Consider the following 22183-nt stretch of genomic DNA (forward strand, 5'->3'; position numbering starts at 1 on the left):
TGATCTGAAAGCTGACCGATCAATCATCATTCTTCAGGCTGACAAGGGTTCCATGAGCGTGGTACTTGATCGTCGGGAGTATGTGGCTGAGGGACTGCGTCAGCTTTCAGACCACTCTACATACAAAGTTTGCCAAGGTAATCCCATTCCTGATGTCCAGGCGGAGCTTCAAGGAATCGTCAGAACCTTAGGCCCCCTACAAAACCTTTCAGTTGACTCCATCAAACTCCTGACCCCACCGACACCTCGCACTCCTACCTTCTACCTACTACCTAAAATTCACAAACCCAAACATCCCGGCCGCCCAATTGAAGATGGTTACCAAGCCCCCACAGAACGTATCTCTGCCTACGTAGATCAACACCTTCAACCCATTACATGCAGTCTCCCATCCTTCATCAAAGACACCAACCACTTTCTCGAAAGCCTGGAATCCTTACCCAGTCTGTTACCCCCGGAAACCATCCTTGTAACCATTGAAGCCACTTCCCTATACACAAATATCCCGCACATCCAGGGCCTCGCTGTAATAGAGCACTTCCTTTCACGCCGATCACCTACCACCCTACCTAAAACCTCTTTCTTCATCACCTTAGCCAGCTTCATCCTGACCCACAACTACTTCACTTTTGAAGGCCAGACATACCAACAATTAAAGGGAACAGCCATGGGTAACAGGATGGCCCCCTCGTATGCCAACCTATTTATGGGTCGCTTAGAGGAAGCCTTCTTGGTTAGCCAAGCCTGCCAACCCAAAGTTTGGTACAGATTTATTGACGACATCTTCATGATCTGGACTCACAGTGAAGAGCAACTCCTGAATTTCCTCTCCAACCTCAACTCCTTTGGTTCAATCAGTTTCACCTGATCCTACTCCAAACCCCATGCCACTTTCCTTGACGTTGACCTCCATCTGTCCAATGGCCAGCTTCACACATCCGTCCACATCAAACCCACCAACAAGCAACAGTACCTCCATTATGACAGCTGCCACCCATTCCATATCAAACGGTCCCTTCCCTACAGCCTAGGCCTTCATGGCAAACGAATCTGCTCCAGTCCTGAATCCCTGGACCATTACACCAACAACCTGAAAACAGCTTTCGCATCCCGCAACTGCCCACCCGACCTGGTACAGAAGCAAATAACCAGAACCACTTCCTCATCCCCTCAAACCCAGAACCTCTCACAGAAGAACCCTCAAAGTGCCCCACTTGTGACAGGATACTTCCCGGGACTGGATCAAACTCTGAATGTGGTTCTCCAGACTTCCTAAAATCCTGCCCCGAAATGAGATCCATCCTTCATGAAATCCTCCCCACTCCACCAAGAGTGTCTTTCCGCTGTCCACCTAACCTTCGTAACCTCTTGGTTCATCCCTATGAAATCCCCAAACCACCTTCCCTACCCTCTGGCTCCTACCCCTGTAACCGCCCCCGGTGTAAAACCTGTCCTATGCACCCTCCCACCACCACCTACTCCAGTCCTGTAACCCGAAGGGTGTACACGATTAAAGGCAGAGCCACGTGTGAAAGCACCCACGTGATTTACCAACTGACCTGCCTACACTGTGACACTTTCTATGTGGGAATGACCAGCAACAAACTGTCCATTCGCATGAATGGACACAGACAGACAGTGTTTGTTGGTAATGAGGATCACCCTGTGGCTAAACATGCCTTGGTGCATGGCCAACACATCTTGGCACAGTGTTACACCGTCCGGGTGATCTGGATACTTCCCACCAACACCAACCTATCCGAACTCCGGAGATGGGAACTTGCCCTTCAGTATATCCTCTCTTCTCGATATCCACCAGGCCTCAACCTCCGCTAATTTCAAGTTGCCGCCGCTCATACCTCACCTGTCTTTCAACAACTTCTTTGCCTCTGTACTTCCGCCTCGACTGACATCTCTGCCCGAACTCTTTGCCTTTACAAATGTCTGCTTGTGTCTGTGTATGTGCAGATGGATATGTGCGTGTGTGCAAGTGTACACCTGTCCTTTTTTCCCCCTAAGGTAAGTCTTTCCGCTCCCGGGATTGGAATGACTCCTTACCCTCTGCCTTAAAACCCACATCCTTTCGTCTTTCCCTCTCCTTCCATCTTTCCTGAAGAAGCAACCGTCGGTTGCGAAAGCTAGAAAAAGTAACATAACGGCATGGATTCTTCATCATAAGTAATCGAAACATCTTCCCTTTAATGAATAATAATTTACTTACATCACTTGAAATCGTTGTGAGGAACAATTACAGTGAAAAAGACATTGTCTCGCATCTTGTTTTGGTTGTAGGGCACCACCGCCTGAAGGAAATTTCGACGGATGGGAAAACAAAAGGTGAACTCTAATGTAAAAGGTGAACTAGCTGTCTGAAGATGAAACTGTCGGTTCGACACTGGTAACGGCACTGTTTAAATAAATAAATAGCTAGTAAAAAATGGCTAGTTGCTGTAATATTCTGTGTAAGCGCCAACCTATATGTTTACCTATATGTTTTTCCATCTGTCTTGCTTTCATTTGACTGCTCTTTCTCCTCACTATGGACCTATGGAATGGAAAGTAGAGAGCCTTGCTTGGCTCGCATGATTCCCACGTCTGGGCGCAAGTGATTTTCTTTTTCTGGGCACATTCTCTTATATCAAGAGTGTACATCAACAAACTAAGTGCAATGGCCAAGCTATACATGAACCATTCACCAAGAAATCTCTGCCACATCAAATGAAACATTTGGGTGCATTTTAGACAGCTTTGGTGGGGAGACTTCAAGAGTTCAAAAGAAAAAATTATAACCACTTACATAATGTCATTTGTCAAATCCAAAAACTTTTATTTTATGGTTCTTAAACGGCAGAGGTATCCAAATATGTTACATTTCCAGAAAATAAGGTCACAATAAACACGTTGAAATGTTGTGTAATATGCATCATTAATTAAAAACAGGCAAATATTTTTACTGCTCCAAGTATTACTCCAAACATAAGTAGAAGTTTGCTTTTTTAGAGAATATTGCAGTGTGTTACAGTGAAAGCAACAATAGATCGCAAGCTGGCAGGCCTTTCTAAAGTAGTTCAAGATATAGGACACTGTGTATGAGTAGCCTGGTTGATGAACTGGTGAGCAGGCAATGACAAGTGACATTTAGGCAGTCAGTAAAAGAGTTTTCCGCAGTTGCAAATAAAATTAAACAATGAAACAATATTTGGTCAACCTGGATGTTACAATTGGCCTACTACATGCTACTACCTTGAGGTAACTAATTACTACAGTCACTTCATTCCCCATTTGCACATTTCATCACTAACTTTATGGACCATATACACAAGTTTATTTCAATATTGCTGTCACAAGATATAATTAACTCCTATTTGAATATAATATTCATAACTGCCTCACCTCAGTTTTTTTACAACTCCCCATGGCCCCATCCACCATAAACAAGCAACTGTGTATGAAACTGAAAATGTTACATACCTTGAATGCCCTATCTCTGAGAGCTGAGGCATCAATTATAATTCCAGACTCTTGTAATTGCTGCAGATCTTCTGCAGTAGCTGCTATCTCATAATCACCTGGAAAGCATGATGATATTTTTATGGTCAGTGTGACAATAAAATGCATCAATATGAAACATTAACAATGATCAAACAACAAATAAATAAAAACAATTTAATTATGGACAGAACTGTAACCAAGCAGATTAAAACTGTGTGCTAGACCTTGACTCGAACTTGGGACGTTTGCCTTTCGCGGGCAAGTGCTGCAAGGTTCACAGAAGAGCTTCCGTGAAGTCTGGAAGGTAGAAGACGAGGTACTGGCAGAACTGAAGCTGTGAGGATGGGTAGTGAGTCGTCCTCGGGTAGCTCAGATGGTAGAGAACTTGCCCACAAAAGGCAAAGGTCCTGAGTTCGAGTTTTAATCTGCCAGGAAGTTTCATATCAGTGCACACTCCGCTGCAGAGTGAAAATCTCATTCTGAGATCTGCAACCCATTTATTGCCTCACAGGATCCAATGAGTTAAATACTGAGAATGATTATATCTCAAACTTTTGAAGAAATAACTTGCAGCAGTCACAGTTCACATATGGAGAGGGTGTGTGTTTCAGTTGCAATAGAATTAGAGTAGCACTCGACTATCATTTAAGTTCCAAAGCCGCCATCACATACAAAACAATTTTCTTTGTATCATCATCATCATTTCCCATTAATAATAAACCACATATAATGTAAAATGCTTATCCCAACATCGAGTCACACTTTCCAGATTATGAAGACATTCACGTTGTGGTATACATAGAAAGAATCAAACAAACTCTCATATAGATTATACAGTTTCTATACAGAGATAAATATTATGTTTTGTTGAATATATTACAGCTTTGTTAAACATCCCCTCTAGATACTTCTGTCAGCCTGCACCAATGAAACAATTTTACAATTTTTCAATTCAAAAATTAGAAAAATCAAAGATATATACTGAATTAAGACTGTATGACCAATAAGGATGCTTTAACTCTAAGTTACTTACCAGGAACTATATTGATAACATTATCAACCAAAAGATCATCATTACTGGTGTGTCCATTGTCTGCATCAACAGTGTCATCGTGGTCTTGGACAGAATGGTCTTTCTTGGTCAATGCTGACTGTGAGTAGTTGTCAGCTGTTGAGTGTTGTGGGCTGCGGCTACTGCCTGATCCTGATTGAGCAGGACTAGGAGGATTTCCAGATGATGATGAGCTGGTTCGTTGACCACGTGGCAGCTGAAGAAGTTCAAAACTGGTTTTGTTACATCAGTTGTGTAAGTAAGTGAAAAAACCAAGCCAATGGTGTTCATATGCTAGGCAAAGGATGTTCCTTGAGCTTTTTCCAGTCTGAGTAACAGTTCACTTAGTCAATTATTGAAGTACGGCATTTGCATCCACAGTCCTTTTCATATGGCTCCACATGTTATGGTTGCAGAAGGCAACACACTGTCCTACATTATAAAGTGACAATGTGTTGCAGCACAGCATTCCGAATATAATGATATTATATTAATTTATCTAATCAAAGAGTGACGATTGCCACGGCTCAAAATACTTTTATTTGTGGTATCTGATGGTTGGACTGTTACTCCAGCTCACAGAAGTAAGGCATACCACGACATTGATTGTGATGTCACAGAGGAGAGAAAGCTTAGCTGTCAAAGGTTCAGAGCTGTGGCCCATGAACATCTTACAGATTTAATGTAGTGACATATCAAAGTATGTTCACAAATTGAATACAAAGGGTTGCCTTATATATCTTGTTGAAACTGAAAAATTAAATCAATATAGTTGCAATCATTAAGAAGTGCTTTCAATCATTTAGTAGAGAGTTGAAGAGAGATATGAGTTCCAGCACAGATATAGTGAGGAAGTCAATATCAAGAAATACACAGTTCCTCCGAATGTTGAATTCAGAAGCAACAGTTCAGAATTCTAGACTCACAGAGCTCATAATCTGAATGAACACACACTACACAACTCCAGTGAAAGAACTTCATTCTGGTGCCCCAGTGCAGTATCCAGACAATATTTGTGATGGAAAATCAATGAAATCCAAATAAGAAGAGTCTATTAAATACAAATCATGTAGAAATTAATTTTTGAACAAAGAATTTTCAACAAACTCTGCTGTTGTCCTTGGAAGCATGTTAAATACCCGAAATTTAAGTGAAGCGCACAAGCCACTGTCGGCACTTCATTTAAAGAGATTTAGCAAGGATTAACTTTGTTGATGGGTAGTCATTAAATCCATGGACAACAGTTACATCGAAGAAAAGTTTATAAAATTTATGAATTTGAAGACTGGTGGTCAAGATCTATCAAATGACAAAGTACTTTATTGGTCCCACAAGTACGAAACAGCAATGAGCAATAACAGCAGCAACCACACCTCTACCGACTGTAGCCCAGTTCACCCAGTGCAGCGATCCAGCTTTCTGCTGACACTGCACCACAGCGAGCTACTCGAGCATTGTTTGCTGTCCTGTGTTAAATCCTATCTGAAGGAGATGACTAGTTAAAGAGTATATTTGCAGTTGAAAGATCGTTTTAACAGTATTAATCTGACAGCAGTAGCAACCTGAAGCAAATTACATGTGGTAGATTTATACCTGTTCCGACCCGAAATATGGAACAACATACAAAAGAATTTTTGAAAAGTTAGAGTAAGCAGTTTAGTAAACAAACTAAAGATAAAACAAGATGTTGAGTTATCTATTAACACATCTCTTTCACCAGAAGTTGTAGTTAATATAACTCTTTGGGAATGATTATCAGATCTTAATCCACATTTATAATTACACTGGTGGTCCACACATGTTACAAAATTTTACCAGATTTCAGTTGTCTATTAACTTTTGATGTTAATTTACATGATACATGTGGTGTTTTAATAAGTTATGTATTAATAACTCAGGATTAGTATTCAGTGAAGTAGCTAGTTACAAAAAAGACGAGTCAGATTTAACTGTACTGTATTTCAACTTCTTGGTCTGACGAATATTAATTTTAAATATTTTTTGTTAAGTTTAGAGAAAGAAAAAAAGGTGGATTTGAAACAAAAGACACAATACCTCGTGCATATATTAAGAAAAGTGTAAAAAATGCATAGTGATGCTTGTAAGGTTCCCATTTATTCACCTCAGGGAAGTTTGTCAACTGCAATAACCATAAAAATTGAACTTTGTCAATTACAGTGCCATCTACAATGAATGGAAAAGAAGTCTTGGGTAGACCCAAGGCTTTTTGGTGAAGAATCCGGATCTGAAATAAATATCGGGGAGAGGGTTTCCACTTGAAAATAAAAAGGTTGACCCCTCTCCCATGGGGGATGGGAAGGGAGTTTCAAAGTTTTTAAATAACTTAAAAACTGCTTTTAGGATTGAGGACACATTTTTACCTACAGACTTCTTATTTTTGGCTTTGTAACCATGTTACTGGCTTCTCTGTAGATAGCTGGGTTCAGTTTTTGTTAGAATTAATTTTATTTGATTTTTACTCTGGATACTCAATTCAGCCATTGGACGGCAATGGCCAGATGCCCAGGTTTTCCCAACCACACAGCCAGACCATGCATTTACCTGTCTGTCATTGTCCTGTAGTCTTGATAATTCTCATACTCAGGGTGTCCACCAATCACTGAGGCTGAAGAAAGTGTGCTGTTAATTGTCACTCATATAAATAGGTTGGACTTCACGGAGTATATGTTACATTACTGACCTGATTTTGTGAAACAAACACACACACACACACACACACACACACACACACACACACACACACACACTCACTCAAGGTTGCTCCTGAAGACCTACCTGCTGTCCTGGTGGCAGCAGCTCGATATGCTTCTTCCGCTGATGCTGTAGCAATTTCGCCTTTGAAGCGTATTGTTTATGACACCACTGACAGCCATGAGGGTGGGTTGTGACACTACCCACTGTCTGAGAGAAAGTTGGATCAGGTAGGCCAGGTATCTCAGGAATTCCACCCTGAAAATTTTTAATACACATAAATAATCACAGTTTTCACTTTTCATTTGAAATTAATGAGTTGCAAAACTCCCCACTGTAATTTAATATATACAAATAATAACTGTTTTACTATTTGTTTAATATAATAAATTTATTATTTTCATATGAATATGCTTCACTGGAACATTAATCTTGTGTTCCAGCCTAGGAACAACTGAGATAGTCATTTAGTATGCTTCAGAACAAACTTTCTGCAAGCAGTACCACAGACCCTGACGTGGTCACAAGACATTACACAGAACACTCCATGACTGAGATCTGGGCCTAAGTGCACACCCATCAAAATGGCCTTCACTTTGCACTCCATACTGTCTCTCACTGCTATCCTCTGGCAATTACAATACACAACTTCATTGGTGGTAACTGTTTTTGGACATAAGGTATGGTTGTTTACAACTAATGTGTGCTTGCTTTCTGGGCTGTTGGGACAACATTATGAAACTACTTACTTCCTTGATTACAATGCTCTGGCATCACTTGATCGTTTACGTGTGTGTGTGTGTGTGTGTGTGTGTGTGTGTGTGTGTGTGTGTGTGTGTGTGTTCTTTAACTGTGATGAAATACTCCACTATCTATGGCATGTACAAATCTGGTAATGAGGATTAATTTATTAAGTTGGTGCACAAGTTCTAGCATTCTTCCTTGTTATGTTTAATAAACATTACAAATACATATAACAGAGGCTTTAGTCATCATCAATAGTATATTCTCCTTCACTACTTACAACAGTTTTCCAACAGTGGGATAACTTTTCAGTTTCGCAACTGTAGAAATCAGATGGTTTGTTAACAATACGTGTCAGCGGTGATGGTTACACCTCGAGGAAGTAATTCGTATTACACCATACCATCCCTGTTCCACTAGATGGATGACACTATGTTTTGGGGATACACGCTGGTCTTGGTATGGGGAATTGCTGCTTTGTTTGGACTGAATCATTTCTTTCTTTTATTTATGATGGCATAAAGACACCATTTCTGATCACCAGTATAAAGGATAGGAATGGTCGTTGTTCATGAGCCAACTGATGATGAGCAAGCAGAGATGCACACATGGCGACATGTTGATTTTTGTGATTTTAGCTTACCCATATACCCAATTTTTGAACCTTCTCCCTTGCATGCAAATGTCACATGATAGTGAAATGATCACAGTTCATCACATTTGCCAGTTATTGAGTATACTGATATGGATCACTGTGAATTAATCTGTTTAAACAATGTTCATCAAACACTGAAGGTCTTCCTGAATGTGGAGAGTCACTAATGTCAAAACGCTCTTGCTTAAAATGAGAAAACCATTTTCTTGCCTTGCTCTGTCCAATGGCATTAACCCCATACATGGCACAAATGTTTCTGGCTGCTTCCACTGCTGTCATCCCTCTACTGAACTCAAACGGATGAATAACCACTGGCTCACCCACCCTACTGCTGTCTGCAGGTAAACACCTCTACCAATGGGTCTGCCCATAGTGAGTGTCATGTGTGCCCTCCATGACAGGTTTTCCCACCATCTTGGTGCACTACCCACACCAGTTCATCTGCCTCCATCGTGATGTCCACTGGCAGGGATCCTAAAGCACTGCCCCTGAAAAGGCCACATAGAGCTGATGACCAGTCTTGGGCCTCAACTTCTGGCACAGAACTGGAGAGGCCCGTGAAGGACCTGTCAGCAGACCAACCACTGAAGGAGACAACCCCAACACTGCTGGTTTAGGCAGAAGGGCATATAGCAGCAGTGGAAGCGACACCACTACCATAGGTAAGGGGTGGGAGGACGTGGAGGATGAGGAAGGTGGATCAAAATCAATGTGCTCCATATCGGCTGGACTGGTGCAGGTGTGGGCTTCAATGGAGGTGGTGGCAGCTGGGGAATGGATGTAGTTGATTTACATGGGGAGTCAGCTGCTGCCAACCAACATCCACCACAAACAACTGATGACTGCTGTAGCCCACCTTGACATCTGGCAGCCACACCAGCCGAAGGACTGGATCGAAACAGCAGCCCTGGGAGGAAATGTGGAACCCCATGGTGGTCCATGCCATGCGACTCAGGGTGCATCATATCCCAGGTCTGGTGCCCATGCAATAATCATTCCACCAGAGTGTACCTGTTGACTGGTGTCACATGGGATGTAGCCAGACAACTCAACAACACTTCGTCACAGGAAGCAGCAAACATAGACTTCTTAAAAGTATGCACAAAGTGTTTCACCTCTTGAGTTAGAAACCGGGAGAAATTGAGCAGTAGTCAGATGTTGGATGCCTCTGTAAACACAAAAGTCCTCAAACTCCCATGACATAAATTGCTAACCTTTGTCGTATACCAGGGTCCTGGGGACACCTCAATGGCGAAAATAACCAACAAAGGAACTATTACAGTCGACAATGTGTAGGACAGTTTGGCTATGTACAGGAAACTGGACAATGCATAGACCACCAACACCCACATGCTGTCCAAAAACAGGCTAGTGAAATCGATGTTCAACTTGTCCCAAGAGTGCTCCTGGACCATGCAAGGAGGGAACGGGTATGCCAGTGCAGCCTGGTTCTGTGCACAAGAGAGCACCAGATGTTCGATAGCTGGCCACAAGACATGATGACAAACCAACATCTTCATATGAGTCATACCCCATTGCAACAATTGCAGCAACTCCAGGATGCGAGGACACAATGCTGGAAGGAACGACCACACAGCAGGTTTGCTCCTGTGTGGCAAGCATGAGAACCCCCTGGACAACAGCGAACCAATCACATAGAAGTAAAACTGTATGCCACGCCTAATCCACACACAAAGAAATGTGTTCTGGCTATCCCAATTAAGGAAGGAAACCAATTACTTGTTGTTGGAGATGAGGAATCTCACTCTCGCCCCATACAGGAAGACATGTAACCTTTTAACCATTAAAGTAATAGCTAGCACCTCTTTTTCCACCGATGAATAATTGTGCTGTACAGCGGAAAGTGTCTCTGATGCATAAGTGATGGGCTGTTTGGTGCCATCCGTATTCTGATGGGACAGGAAGGCGCCAATGCCATTCTGGGACATATTGTTGGCCAGAGTTTGTAGTTTACCCAGCACAAAGGAAGCCAGACAGGGAGCAGATCACAAACCCTGCATGAGGGACTGATAAGTCCATTGATAATCCACAAATCAGACAAAGTTAATGCCCTTCTGGCGAAGCTGGTTAAGAGGCTGGCAGCTGTGCATAGCCTGGGGAATTAACTGAGCACAATATGAAATCTCACCTAAGAAGATTAGAGTTCCTTTAGGTTCTTGGGCAACAGCCTCGATGAGGTTATCAGTGGTGACAAGACCACCTTTAATAAGCATGAGATTTGAAACATGTGCTTTGGGGAGAAAAAGCTGCATTTCTACAGCTTGCAATGAAGGACATTCTCCAGTAGGCATTGGAAAATCAACTGATGATTTCTAAATGCTCCTCCCAAGTATGTCATCATGGTAATTGATGCAACAGGGAATGTTCTGAATCAATTCCTCCAAACACCATTAGTAAATTCCTGGTGCAGACAAGATTCACAAGTGATTAAACTGGTATAGCACAAAGCGGGTATTGAGGAATACAAAAGTCCAAGAAACAGAGTCCAATGGCAACTGCAGGTAAACATCGAGCGTGTCAATGTATGAAAATTACTGCCCACCCAATCAAATGGGTGGCCCACTGACTCGATGAAATGGGGGTAATGACACCCTGATCCTACCAACACTACAACTCAAACTCTACATTGTCACGCATGGCGAAGAGAATGGGGTAGAGATGACAAAATTTAGGTACCAACAACAACTTTAGAGAAACACTCGATATTTTCTGCTCGGCCCAAGGTACTCTCAAACCGTGGGCTATAGGAATGCAGCAAGAATTCCAAACTGTGAAAAGGAATGGAGTGGGGCAGTAAATGCACTTTTTCAACAATGTTGAATCCAAAAAACTGAAAAAACCTCATGTCCAAAGATATTTTGCATCAACAGTCAATTGGCCACTAACATTCTTACAACTCAAAGACAGAGAACTGCCCCCCCCCCCCCCCCCCACACACACACACAATGGAATTGTTGTTTACTATAGACAGAAAGTGATGGAGCAGCCGTTGCAAGTCCAAGCACACCAACAGGCTTTACATATCTAAGTTAAACTGACTGTCACTCATGTGTCTACCTGAAATTTAAGTGGTCGCCCATCCAATACCAAGGTCAGCAAAGTATGCCAGGGCGACACATGCGCAATGTCAGAGGCAGCCCCTGATTGCTGTGAAAACAGTGAGATGTTTCATGACTAATTCACAGCAGGTTAACTAACACAAACAATTGCCAAACGACCTATCTGCAGGCATACCCCACACAAACTGGGCAGCTCCTGCGAACATGCAATAATGCAACAAATTATAATCAGGGCAGGGAATTAAAATGCTGAGAGGCATACAAACCTGCCAAGGTCGGCATTGGTGAGGATGGGCAATGCCACAATGCCTGTGCACTGAAATCGTCAACAATGGCAACACACCAGAACTCACGGGAAGTGACGCTGCCTTGGTATCCTGCAGGTCACCAGGAGCTGGTTACCACGCACACCCGATTGTGCCACCTGCCATTACCAGAAAGAACATCCCTTGCCACCGCTGAAAGCTCTTGCGATTCCACAATTTGGCCAATGTCAGCTATAGAAAGTTCAGACATGGTCAATAGGCTAGTCTGAACCTGGTAGCACATTTGGGACACTCAAAATAACACTTGCACAAGAAGACCTGCAAATCGGCAATGCAGGCTGCACACTGCTGTCCATGGCACTTGTGGTGCTGGTTAAACTACAACCGCTTTGCTGCTATATGAGTTTTATGTGCAAAACACTGCATAACCAACCAACAAAGCTCATCAAAGGGACGTTTCTCGCAATCAATGGAAGACTTAAAATTTTGGACAACTTCTTATACACCTGTGCTGCTGGACAACAGCAAAGCAGCCTTATCAACTGAATAGACGACAGGCCTTACCTGGCAGTGCAGCAACAACCGGCACAAGTAATTCTTTCACCTTTCTGCTGACTCATCAAAATCAGCAAATTGCATTGGGGATAGCGAGTCTGCCTATGCTAAGTGTCACTTGCATTCTCCCTGGCAGGATTCCGCACTATCCGACTGCGCAACCTGAACCTGCTTATTTGTGCTTATCTGCCTGCAGTGTAACATCTGCTGATGGGGATACTAGACTTAGTTAATGTTTTTAAGAACAGGATTGTACTTTGCCAGTAGGTGCACCAGTTCTAAAAAGTTGTTTCTGTTGACAGTGATGTTATTTTTCCCCTTTTAAACCTTTTAAAGTATTGTTTCCAACTTCTTCCATTTGCAAAAATTTGTCAATGTCTCTCTCATTACCTGCCTCTTTTGCAATACCTTCGGTGTGATAGAGTCTGTATCTGATTGACTGAACCATGTGTGATACTGCTGGCCCTTCAGCAAAGTCTGAATTAATGAGCTAAAATACTTCAGGACCTTCCCGTACTACTAGATACTGCATATTAAAATATATATTTCATTTTTTAAATATTGTTTCTCACGAAGCCTGACCCAGTGGATGTTGTTTCAGCTTGCTCTACTGTTGCAATTTCAGCAGTCACATCAGAAGCACATGAAACACACACATTCATAGAACAAATTACAGGTCCCAGCAAGACATCATGGATTCGGTGTGGATTCTGGCGTCTCCAAAGAAACTTTCACAAACTTTACAACTGCCCCTGCATTTTTTCTGGTCCTCTCCTCCTTGGCTTTCTTTTTATTTCAGTACAATACTCTACATTCTCTTAGCCTTTTTGCAGTTTTGTGAGCTATAAGGCCACCAAATCATGATGGAAATAAACAAATTAAAACACCTAAGGAACACTCTACATGGGTAAAACCACAAATCCACTAAAAGCATAAAAATATACAAGACAAGAATTTACATTAACACTCCTATATATATCTGACAAATCATATAAAATAAAATTGAAAACAGACACACTAATTGCATTTGTTGTGCGGAAACAGCAGATCATGTCAAGTCACATGTGTTTCAAAATTGAAAACACGAAATTTGTTCTCTTATTTTGAGTAAAATACTTGACAAGCTTTTATTTAACTTCATATAAATAACCATGGACCTTGCCATTGGTGGGGAGGCTTGCGTGCCTCAGCGATACAGTAGCCGTACCGTAGGTGCAACCATAACATAGGGGTATCTCTTGAGAGGCCAGACAAACGTGTGGTACCTGAGGAGGGGCAGCAGGCTTTTCAGTAGTCGCAGGGGGTAACAGTCTGGATGATTGACTGATCTGGCCTTGTAACACTAACCAAAACGGATTTGCTGTGCTGGTATAGCGAACGGCTGGAAGCAAGGGGAAACTACAGCCACAACTTTTTCCGAGGGCATGCAGCTATACTGTATGGTCTACTGGTGATGGCATCCTCTTGGGTAAAATATCCTGGAGGTAAAATAGTCCCCCATTCGGATAACGTCATTATCAGGAGAAAAAAAAACTGGAATTCTACAGATCGGAGTGTGGAATGTCAGATCCCTTAATCGGGCAGGTAGGTTAAACAATTTAAAAAGGGAAATAGGATAAATTTAGATTTACTGCGAATTAGTGAAGTTTAGTGGCAGGAGGAACAAGACTTCTGGTTGGGTGAATACAGGGTTATAAAAACAAAATCAAATAGAGGTAATGCAGGAGTAGGTTTAATAATGAATTTAAAAAAAATAGGAGTGCGGGTAAGCTACTACAAACAGCATAGTGAACGCATTATTGTGGCCAAGCTAGACACGAAGCCCACGCCTACTACAGTAGTACACATTTATATGCTAATTGAAGAAATTGAAGGAATTATTCAGGTAGTGAAGGGAGACGAAAATTTAATAGTCATGGGTGACTGAAATTCGAGAGTAGGAGAGAAGGAAATATAGTAGGTGAATATGAATTGGGGGTAGAAATGAAAGAGGAAGCCGCCTGGTATAGTTTTGCACAGAGCATAACTTAATCATAGCTAACACTTGGTTCAAGAATCGTGGATGAAGGTTGTATACATGGAAGAATCCTGGAGATACTAGAAGGTATCAGATAGATTATATTATAGTAAGACAGAGATTTAGGAACCGGGTTTTAAATTTTAAGACACTTCCAGGGGCAGATGTGGACTCTGACCACAATCTATTGGTTATGAACTGTAGATTAAAACTGAAGAAACTGCAAAAAGGTGGGAATTTAAGGAGATGGAACCTGGATAAACTGAAAGACCCAGAGGTTGTACAGAGTTTTAGGAAGAGCATAATGGAACAAGTGACAGGAATGGGGGAAAGAAATACAGCAGAAGAAGAATGGGTAGCTCTGACAGATGAAGTAGTGAAGGCAGCAGAGGATCAAGTAGGTAAAAAGATGAGGGCTAGTAAAAATCCTCGAGTAACAGAAGATATATTGAATTTAATTGATGAAAGGAGAAAATATAAAAATGCAGTAAATAGAGCAGGCAAAAAGGAAAACAAACGTTTCAAAACTGAGGTCGACAGAAAGTGCTAAATGGCTAAGAAGGGATGGGTAAAGGCCAAATGTAAGGATGTAGAGGCTTATCTCACTAGGGGTAAGATAGATACTGCCTACACGAAAATTAAAGAGACCTTTGGAGAAAACAGAACCACTTGTATGAATATCAAGAGCACAGAAGGAAAACCAGTTCTAAGCAAAGAAGGGAAAGCAGAAAGGTAGAAGGAGTATACAGAGGGGTGGTGTACTTGAATGTAGACGAACATGAACTAGGAGATATGATACTGCGTGAAGAGTTTGACAGAGCACTGAAAGACCTAAGTCGAAACAAGGGCCTGGGAGTAGACAACATTCCATTAGAACTACTGACAGCCTTGGGAGAGCCATGCCTAACAAAACTTTACCATGTGGTGAGCAAGATGTATGGGACAGGCAAAATACTCTCAGACTTCAAGAAGAATATAATAATTCCAATACCAAAGAAAGCAGGTGTTGACAGATGTAAAAATTACCAAACTATCAGTTTAATAAGTCAGGGCTGAAAAATACTAACACGAATTCTTTACAGACGAATGGAAAAACTGGTAGAAAGTAACCTCGGGGGGATCAGTTTGGTTTCCATAGAAATCTTGGAACACGTGAGGCAATACTGACCATACGACTTATCTTAGAAAATAGATTAAGGAAAGGCAAACCTATGTTTCTAGCATTTGTTGACTTAGAAAACAGCTTTTGACAATGTTGACTGGAATACTCTCTTTCAAATTCTAAAGATGGCAGTGGTAAAATACAGGGAGCGAAAGGCTATTTACAATTTGTACAGAAATGAGATGGCAGTTATAAGAGTTGAGGGGCATGAAAGGGAAGCAGTGATTGGGAAGGGAGTGAGACAGGGTTGTAGCCTATCCCCGATGTTATTCAATCTGTATATTGAGCAAGCAGTAATGGAAACAAAAGAAATATTCGAAGTAGGAATTAAAACCCATGGAGGAGAAATAAAAACTTTGAGGTTCGCTGGTGACATTGTAATTCTTTCAGAGACAGCAAAGGACATGGAAGAGCAGCTGAACGGAATGGACAGTATCTTGAAAGGAGGATATAAGATGTACTTCAACAAAAGCGAAACAAGGATAATGGAACGTGATCGATTTAAGTTGGGTGATGCTGAGGTAATTAGACTAGGAAATGAGACACTTAAAGCAGTAGATGAGCTTTGCTATTTGGGGAGCAAAATAACTGATGATGGTCGAAGTAGGGAGTATATAAAATGTAGACTGGGAATGGCAAAGAAAACGTTTCTAAAGAAGATAAATTTTTTAACATCGAGTATAGATTTAAATGTCAGGAAGTCGTTTCTGAAAATATTTGGAAGTGAAACATGGACGACAAATAGTCTGTACAAGAAGAGTAGAAGATTAGATGGGTAGATCACATAACTAATGAGAAGGTATTGAATACAATTGGGGAGTAGATCATATAACTAATGAGAAGGTATTGAATAGAATTGGGGAGAAGAGAAATTCGTGGCACAACTTGACTAGAGGAAGGGATCGGTTGGTAGGACATGTTCCGAGGTATCAAGGGATCACCAATTTAGTATTGGAGGGCAGCGTGGAGGGTAAAAATCATAGAGGAAGACCAAGAGATGAATACACTGAGTAGATTCAGTAGGATGTACATTGCAGTCGGTACTGGGAGATGAAGAAGCTTGCACAGGACAGAATAGCATGGAGAGCAGCATCAAACCAGTCTCTGAAATGAAGATCATAACAAAAACATCAACAAATATAAGTACTATATTTGCTTAGGTCAAATCTTACAACTCTCCATTTTAACCACTCCCACTAGTCCAACTGACTTTAAATTCTGCCTAAGTACGTATGCAGGCCTGATGACAATACAATTATCTGATATAATAATACGGTCTGATGCTGCAGAGAGGATTATTCAGCACAGCCGATCCCTGCCACCTGCCCCCCCCCCCCCCCCTTTCACATCTGTGCCGCCTTGGGTGATGATACCCCCTTGCCTCATGCTATGCCATTTGCAGTAGCCAATAGCTTGTCTTCCATCTCCATCATTCACTTTTATCTAATGACATAAAATAAGTATGGCACGTCCCTGCATTCCATGTCATTCCATGTATTAGATGATAGACCATGGTGATCACTGTTTATTTATTCAGCCTCACATAAAAACATTTTTGCTGCTGCTAACATTAGCCCCATTGTCTGTCCTTTAAATTTACGTAAGTAGTTGTCATTCTACTATTTTCAGAACTGGCACATTTTAGCCACTGGATTACTGATTTGCAAGAACTCAATGATTTTTGCTCAGCATTTTCACCTTATTTTCTTCAGCTTGGCAGGTTTCCAACATAGTGGCTGTATTCAAGATACTGCAGTGTTTCAACAAGTGTCATCATCTGAAGGCTACGAGATGTGACTGTGACCTTTGTTGATACCACTATCAGCACTGTCACGTGGCAATTACTTGTTATGAAAATCAATGATTTTTTCAAAAATATACTTGATTGATGGATGCTTAAGGTTATAATTAGATGAACTAGCTGGAGTGGCTGAGCGGTTCCAGGCACTACAGTCTGGAACCACGCGACCACTACGGTCGCAGGTTCGAATCCTGCCTTGGTCATGGATGTGTGTGATGTCCTTAGGTTAGTTAGATTTAAGTAGTTCTAAGTTCTAGGGGACTGATGACCTCAGAAGTTAAGTCCCATAGTGCTCAGGGCCATTTTGAAGATGAACTATTTCTAGTGCTTAATATCCATTTCTTTTTTAATGGTGCAAATGTATGCCATTTGACACCATCAGTAAGCATGATAACCCTATTTTGTTCAGGCAGTACTGTATGCCTAGACACAGCCACTGAATACAATGATATGGAGAAGACCAAGGACTGCATCTAAAAGAAGGGCTATAGCCACCACAAAACACTCATTTCACATCTGGAGAGAATTTTCCTTTATCTCTGCACTTAATTTTGAATACCTCTTTAGATCACACTTGAAGCCTCTTTATTTTGGATTGTTTGCTAAATAGTATTTCTCTTTATATGTACAACTTCAGGAACTTTCGTCTTAAATCAACGAGACACGTATTAAACATGGTACTATTACACTCTCTCAAGTTTAAGCAATCCCACCGTATATATGTGAGAAAGTAGATACACTGATCACTGCATATCAATTTACTATTTATTTCCTGTAATAGATAACTAACTATCAACAAAAAATGAATTAATCAACAAGATCTGCATGGAACATGATACACTATTACAATTATGTGACACACATCTTTTACCAACAAACTCATGTCTATCAATTCCAACACTTGCCTTACAAACACATGAACGTTCTTAAATTAGTGAGTGTCATTGCCCTCTGATAACTAAGAATCACTTACCTTCCGACGGTTACTTAGTGGCAGTTCTGCACCTGGGTGTATTTTCAATATATGTGCTTTACGCTTTGAGCTGCTCTTGTATACCTGTAGCATAACACATCATCTGTAATGTACACACCATGTATCCACACACAATAAACAATTATTTATGCAGTATAGCATTGCATAATTAGTTACACATTTCCAAAACTAATGAGACTGTTGAAACAACAAAACACTGCTCTGCATAGTATCACAGTGAAAATATATATATTACAATTTGGGCCAGGAATCCCTTTATCAACATATTTCCTGTCTGTCAAGAACAATGTGCAAAACATGACAGCAATGATTGGAAACCTGTAACACTGTTGCACTAATCAATTTATTTAAAGGTGTGTAATTTGTGAAGCAAGGTCTTTGGGCTAAGGCTTTAAGAACAGACATATAACATGCAACATTAGACTTACTCATGCATAAGAAACACACATTGTGTAGTACTTGGTGAATGAAACTACATCAATTCCAATCAAATGACAAATAAAATGTAACATATAAAGTGTTCAAGCTTTGAAATGATTTTGAAGCTGAACAGTATAACTTGCATACAAATAGCACTTAGTATATCTTTTGTTTCGTACAGTCTAAAGCACAAAAAGTTGTCCAAATGTAAAATCCACCAAAGATCAAAAGCTGAGTATAATATTAATCTCTATATTAAAAGGAAATGTCATGGTTGGTTCATTGACTCAGTCCAGCACAGCCCAAACTGGCAAGGAAAGAAACTTCAAGTTTGGAGAGGTCATTGATCTTGTACTGCAGTCATAGGTAAGAACAGATTTTTGGAAATTACGGAAATAGGGATTAACTGTTTTTTGAAAATATGTTGCTATTAAGGCAATTTTGAATCTTGCACTATGAAAATTGGCATTTGCTCTCTCAGCTGGATATAAAAAAAGATTTGTTGAAGCATATTTGGAAATTCAGTTCCTAAAGAGATAAAATAGTGGGTGAAACTGTTTTTTATCATTATTAAAGAACTACTAAAGCATTTTTAAAGTTACATATATGAAAATTCATATCTGACTTCTCGATTAGAAACAAAACAAAAAAGAAATACATGTTTCAATGTTTTTGGAAATTCAACCTCCAGGGGGGTGAAAGACTGAATGAAAATATTTTGTTACATAAAAACTTTTTCAAAAGCTAAATTTATGAAAACTGGTGTTTGACTTCTTGGTTAGAAATAAAGAACTACGTGTTAGGAGATGACAGTTTCTCTGTAAATACCACCACAGGAAATCAAGAGGCAGGATTAACAAAAACTTCTGACCTCAGCTACCAGAATCACCATTTGGTCAATCATACATTTGGAAGAGACCATGCTTCTATGGCCTTAATTAGCTTCAAAAGGTTACAAGGTGTTACAATTTGTGAAATAAGTCAAAGAAAGCTATTTAATTGCTTGCATAGAGTGCTGATTTATACACGAGCAACGAGTAGGGACAGGAATATTTCACGACAACTATAACATTAATAAGTGGTTTTTGGTGAAATAATGTAAAACAGGAGATTTTTACAAGACATCCCAAAATTTGCAATTCTGTCTTGAAAAATGTTATAAATGTGAGGTCGGCAGTTTACTGATATTCATAAGTGATAGTTATTGAATGTTAAAACATTATTTTGATTTGTAATCTCCGAAATACTGAGGGTCATGTACAATCTTAAGCTGGCAATTCACATTCCAAGTAACAAATATTGACATGAACATGAAAACAGCATTGAAATCAGCAAGAATAGCACTGAATTTGGCATAAAACCATATAATTTAGCAAAAACAATAGTGAATAATAAATTTAATTTGACAAAAAAATAACACAAAGTTTGGCAAATGATAACACCGATTTCTTAAAATGTAACAATAAATTCAGAAAAAAAATACTGAATATGGCAAAAAAAACAATTTTGTCAAAAAGATCACACTGATATGAAACTTCCTAGCAGACTGAAACTGTGTGCTGGATTGAGACTCAAACTCAAGACCTTTGCCTTTTGTGGGCAAGTGCCCTATCAACAGAGCTACCCAAGCACGACTCATGGCACGTCTTCACAGCTTTAATTCTGCCAGTAACTAGTCTCCAAACTTCATAGAAGCTCTTCTGCGAACCTTGCAGAACTAGCACTCCTGGAAAAAAGGATACTGTGGACACCTGGCTTAGCCACAGCCTTGGGGATGTTTCAAGAATGTTGTTTTCACTCCGCTGTAATTAGAGATTCCTACATTTAGCAAAAGATGCATCAATCGATAATATACTGAGGCTGCAGACGAAAAACAAGCACATGTGTGGGGCAAATGATGAATTTACGTAATTCTGAGGAATTGGTGCTGGAAGTCAGATTATTCTCATGGTGAAATAGGTGCTAACTTAGTGCCTTGTATGCTGAGGAATGTGTTCTGCTAAAAGATTTTTTTGTGTTGCAAGTGTAGGAAACCAGCCTGTGCCTATTCAGCTCTACTTAAGATTTGTGTCTGAAATTTAAAAAAGGAATACGGATTGCAGCCACTATATGATTCACACAATCAGCTCTCCATTTGATGAAGTAAACCTGAGCAGTGAAGAGAAGATAGGAGGATAAGTTCTCTTAGAGAAAATTAGAAGTATAAGAACATGGCTCAGACATTTGTTGCTAGTGAGTCCTGGGTTCAGGTTCAACAAAGATGTCACAGAGATTTGAAAGCCAACAAATATCTGCTTTCAATGATGATAGCAGTTTAAACTGAAACTCATTTCATTTCAAGGAACAGTTTTGTATATTGAAATTTTAGAGGTCCAGGTCACCTTTAGCTTTAAAAAGCAGAGGTCACAGGAGCAAAATATATTCGGTGCCCTTAATCTGTCGGAGATAACTGATTTTTTTTTCTTTTTCTTCTTCTTCTGAAGACAGGGCCAACATATGGCACACTGGCAAATTACGGTTTTTCGTTTCTCTCTCTTTTCCACTCTCATCCCTTCCACAAGCAATTGGCCAATCTTAATGCTCATACCTACATCTACATCCAAATCCATATTCTGCAAACCACCATGAAGTGCATGTGAGGGGTACATCCCATTGTACCAGTTATTATGGTTCAGGGTTTCTTCATTCACATACAGAGTGCAGGAAAAATGATTATTTGAATGCCTTTGGGCTTGTTGTGATCATTCTAATCTTGTCCTCACAATCCCTATGTGAGCGGTATGTACGGTGTTGTAGTATAATCCTAGTCATCGTTTAAAGCAAGTTCTTGAAACTTCGTTAGTAGACTTTCTCAGGATAGTTTACCTATATCTTGAAGAGTCAGCCAGTTTAGTTTCTTCAGTATCTTCGTCATCACTCTCCCATGGGTCAAACAAACCTGTGACCATTCGTGCTGCCCTTCTTTGTATATGTTCCTTAGCATCCATTAGTCCTACTTAATACAGGTCCCACACAACTGAGCAATATTCTAGAATGGGTCACACGAGTAATTTGTAAACAATCTCCTTTGTAGACTAATTGCACTTCTCCAGTATTCTACCAATAAATTAAAGTCTACCACCTAATTTACCCTACCTCCATGAACCACGAACCTCGCCGTTGCTGGAGAGGCTTGCGTGCCTCAGTGATACAGATGGCCATACTGTAAGTACAACCACAACGGAGGGGTATCTG

The 22183-nt window shown here is 40.5% G+C and overlaps 1 protein-coding gene across 4 annotated transcripts in view; it reads right to left on the reverse strand.

Annotated features, from left to right (window-relative positions):
- The window catches only part of LOC126279055 (zinc finger protein 729-like), a 194432-nt gene that overhangs the window by 9818 nt on the left and 162431 nt on the right, over nt 1–22183 (reverse strand). For all 4 annotated transcript variants that reach the window (XM_049979485.1, XM_049979482.1, XM_049979483.1 and 1 more), the window contains 4 exons: nt 18509–18592; nt 7340–7513; nt 4526–4760; nt 3472–3569 (listed from right to left, as the gene is read on the reverse strand). In XM_049979485.1, the coding sequence (XP_049835442.1) occupies nt 3472–3569; nt 4526–4760; nt 7340–7513; nt 18509–18592 (591 nt within the window). The remainder of the gene's footprint in view (nt 1–3471; nt 3570–4525; nt 4761–7339; nt 7514–18508; nt 18593–22183) is intronic.

Source organism: Schistocerca gregaria, chromosome 6 (genome assembly GCF_023897955.1).
Source record: "Schistocerca gregaria isolate iqSchGreg1 chromosome 6, iqSchGreg1.2, whole genome shotgun sequence".
NCBI classification, from domain to species: Eukaryota; Metazoa; Arthropoda; class Insecta; order Orthoptera; family Acrididae; genus Schistocerca; species Schistocerca gregaria.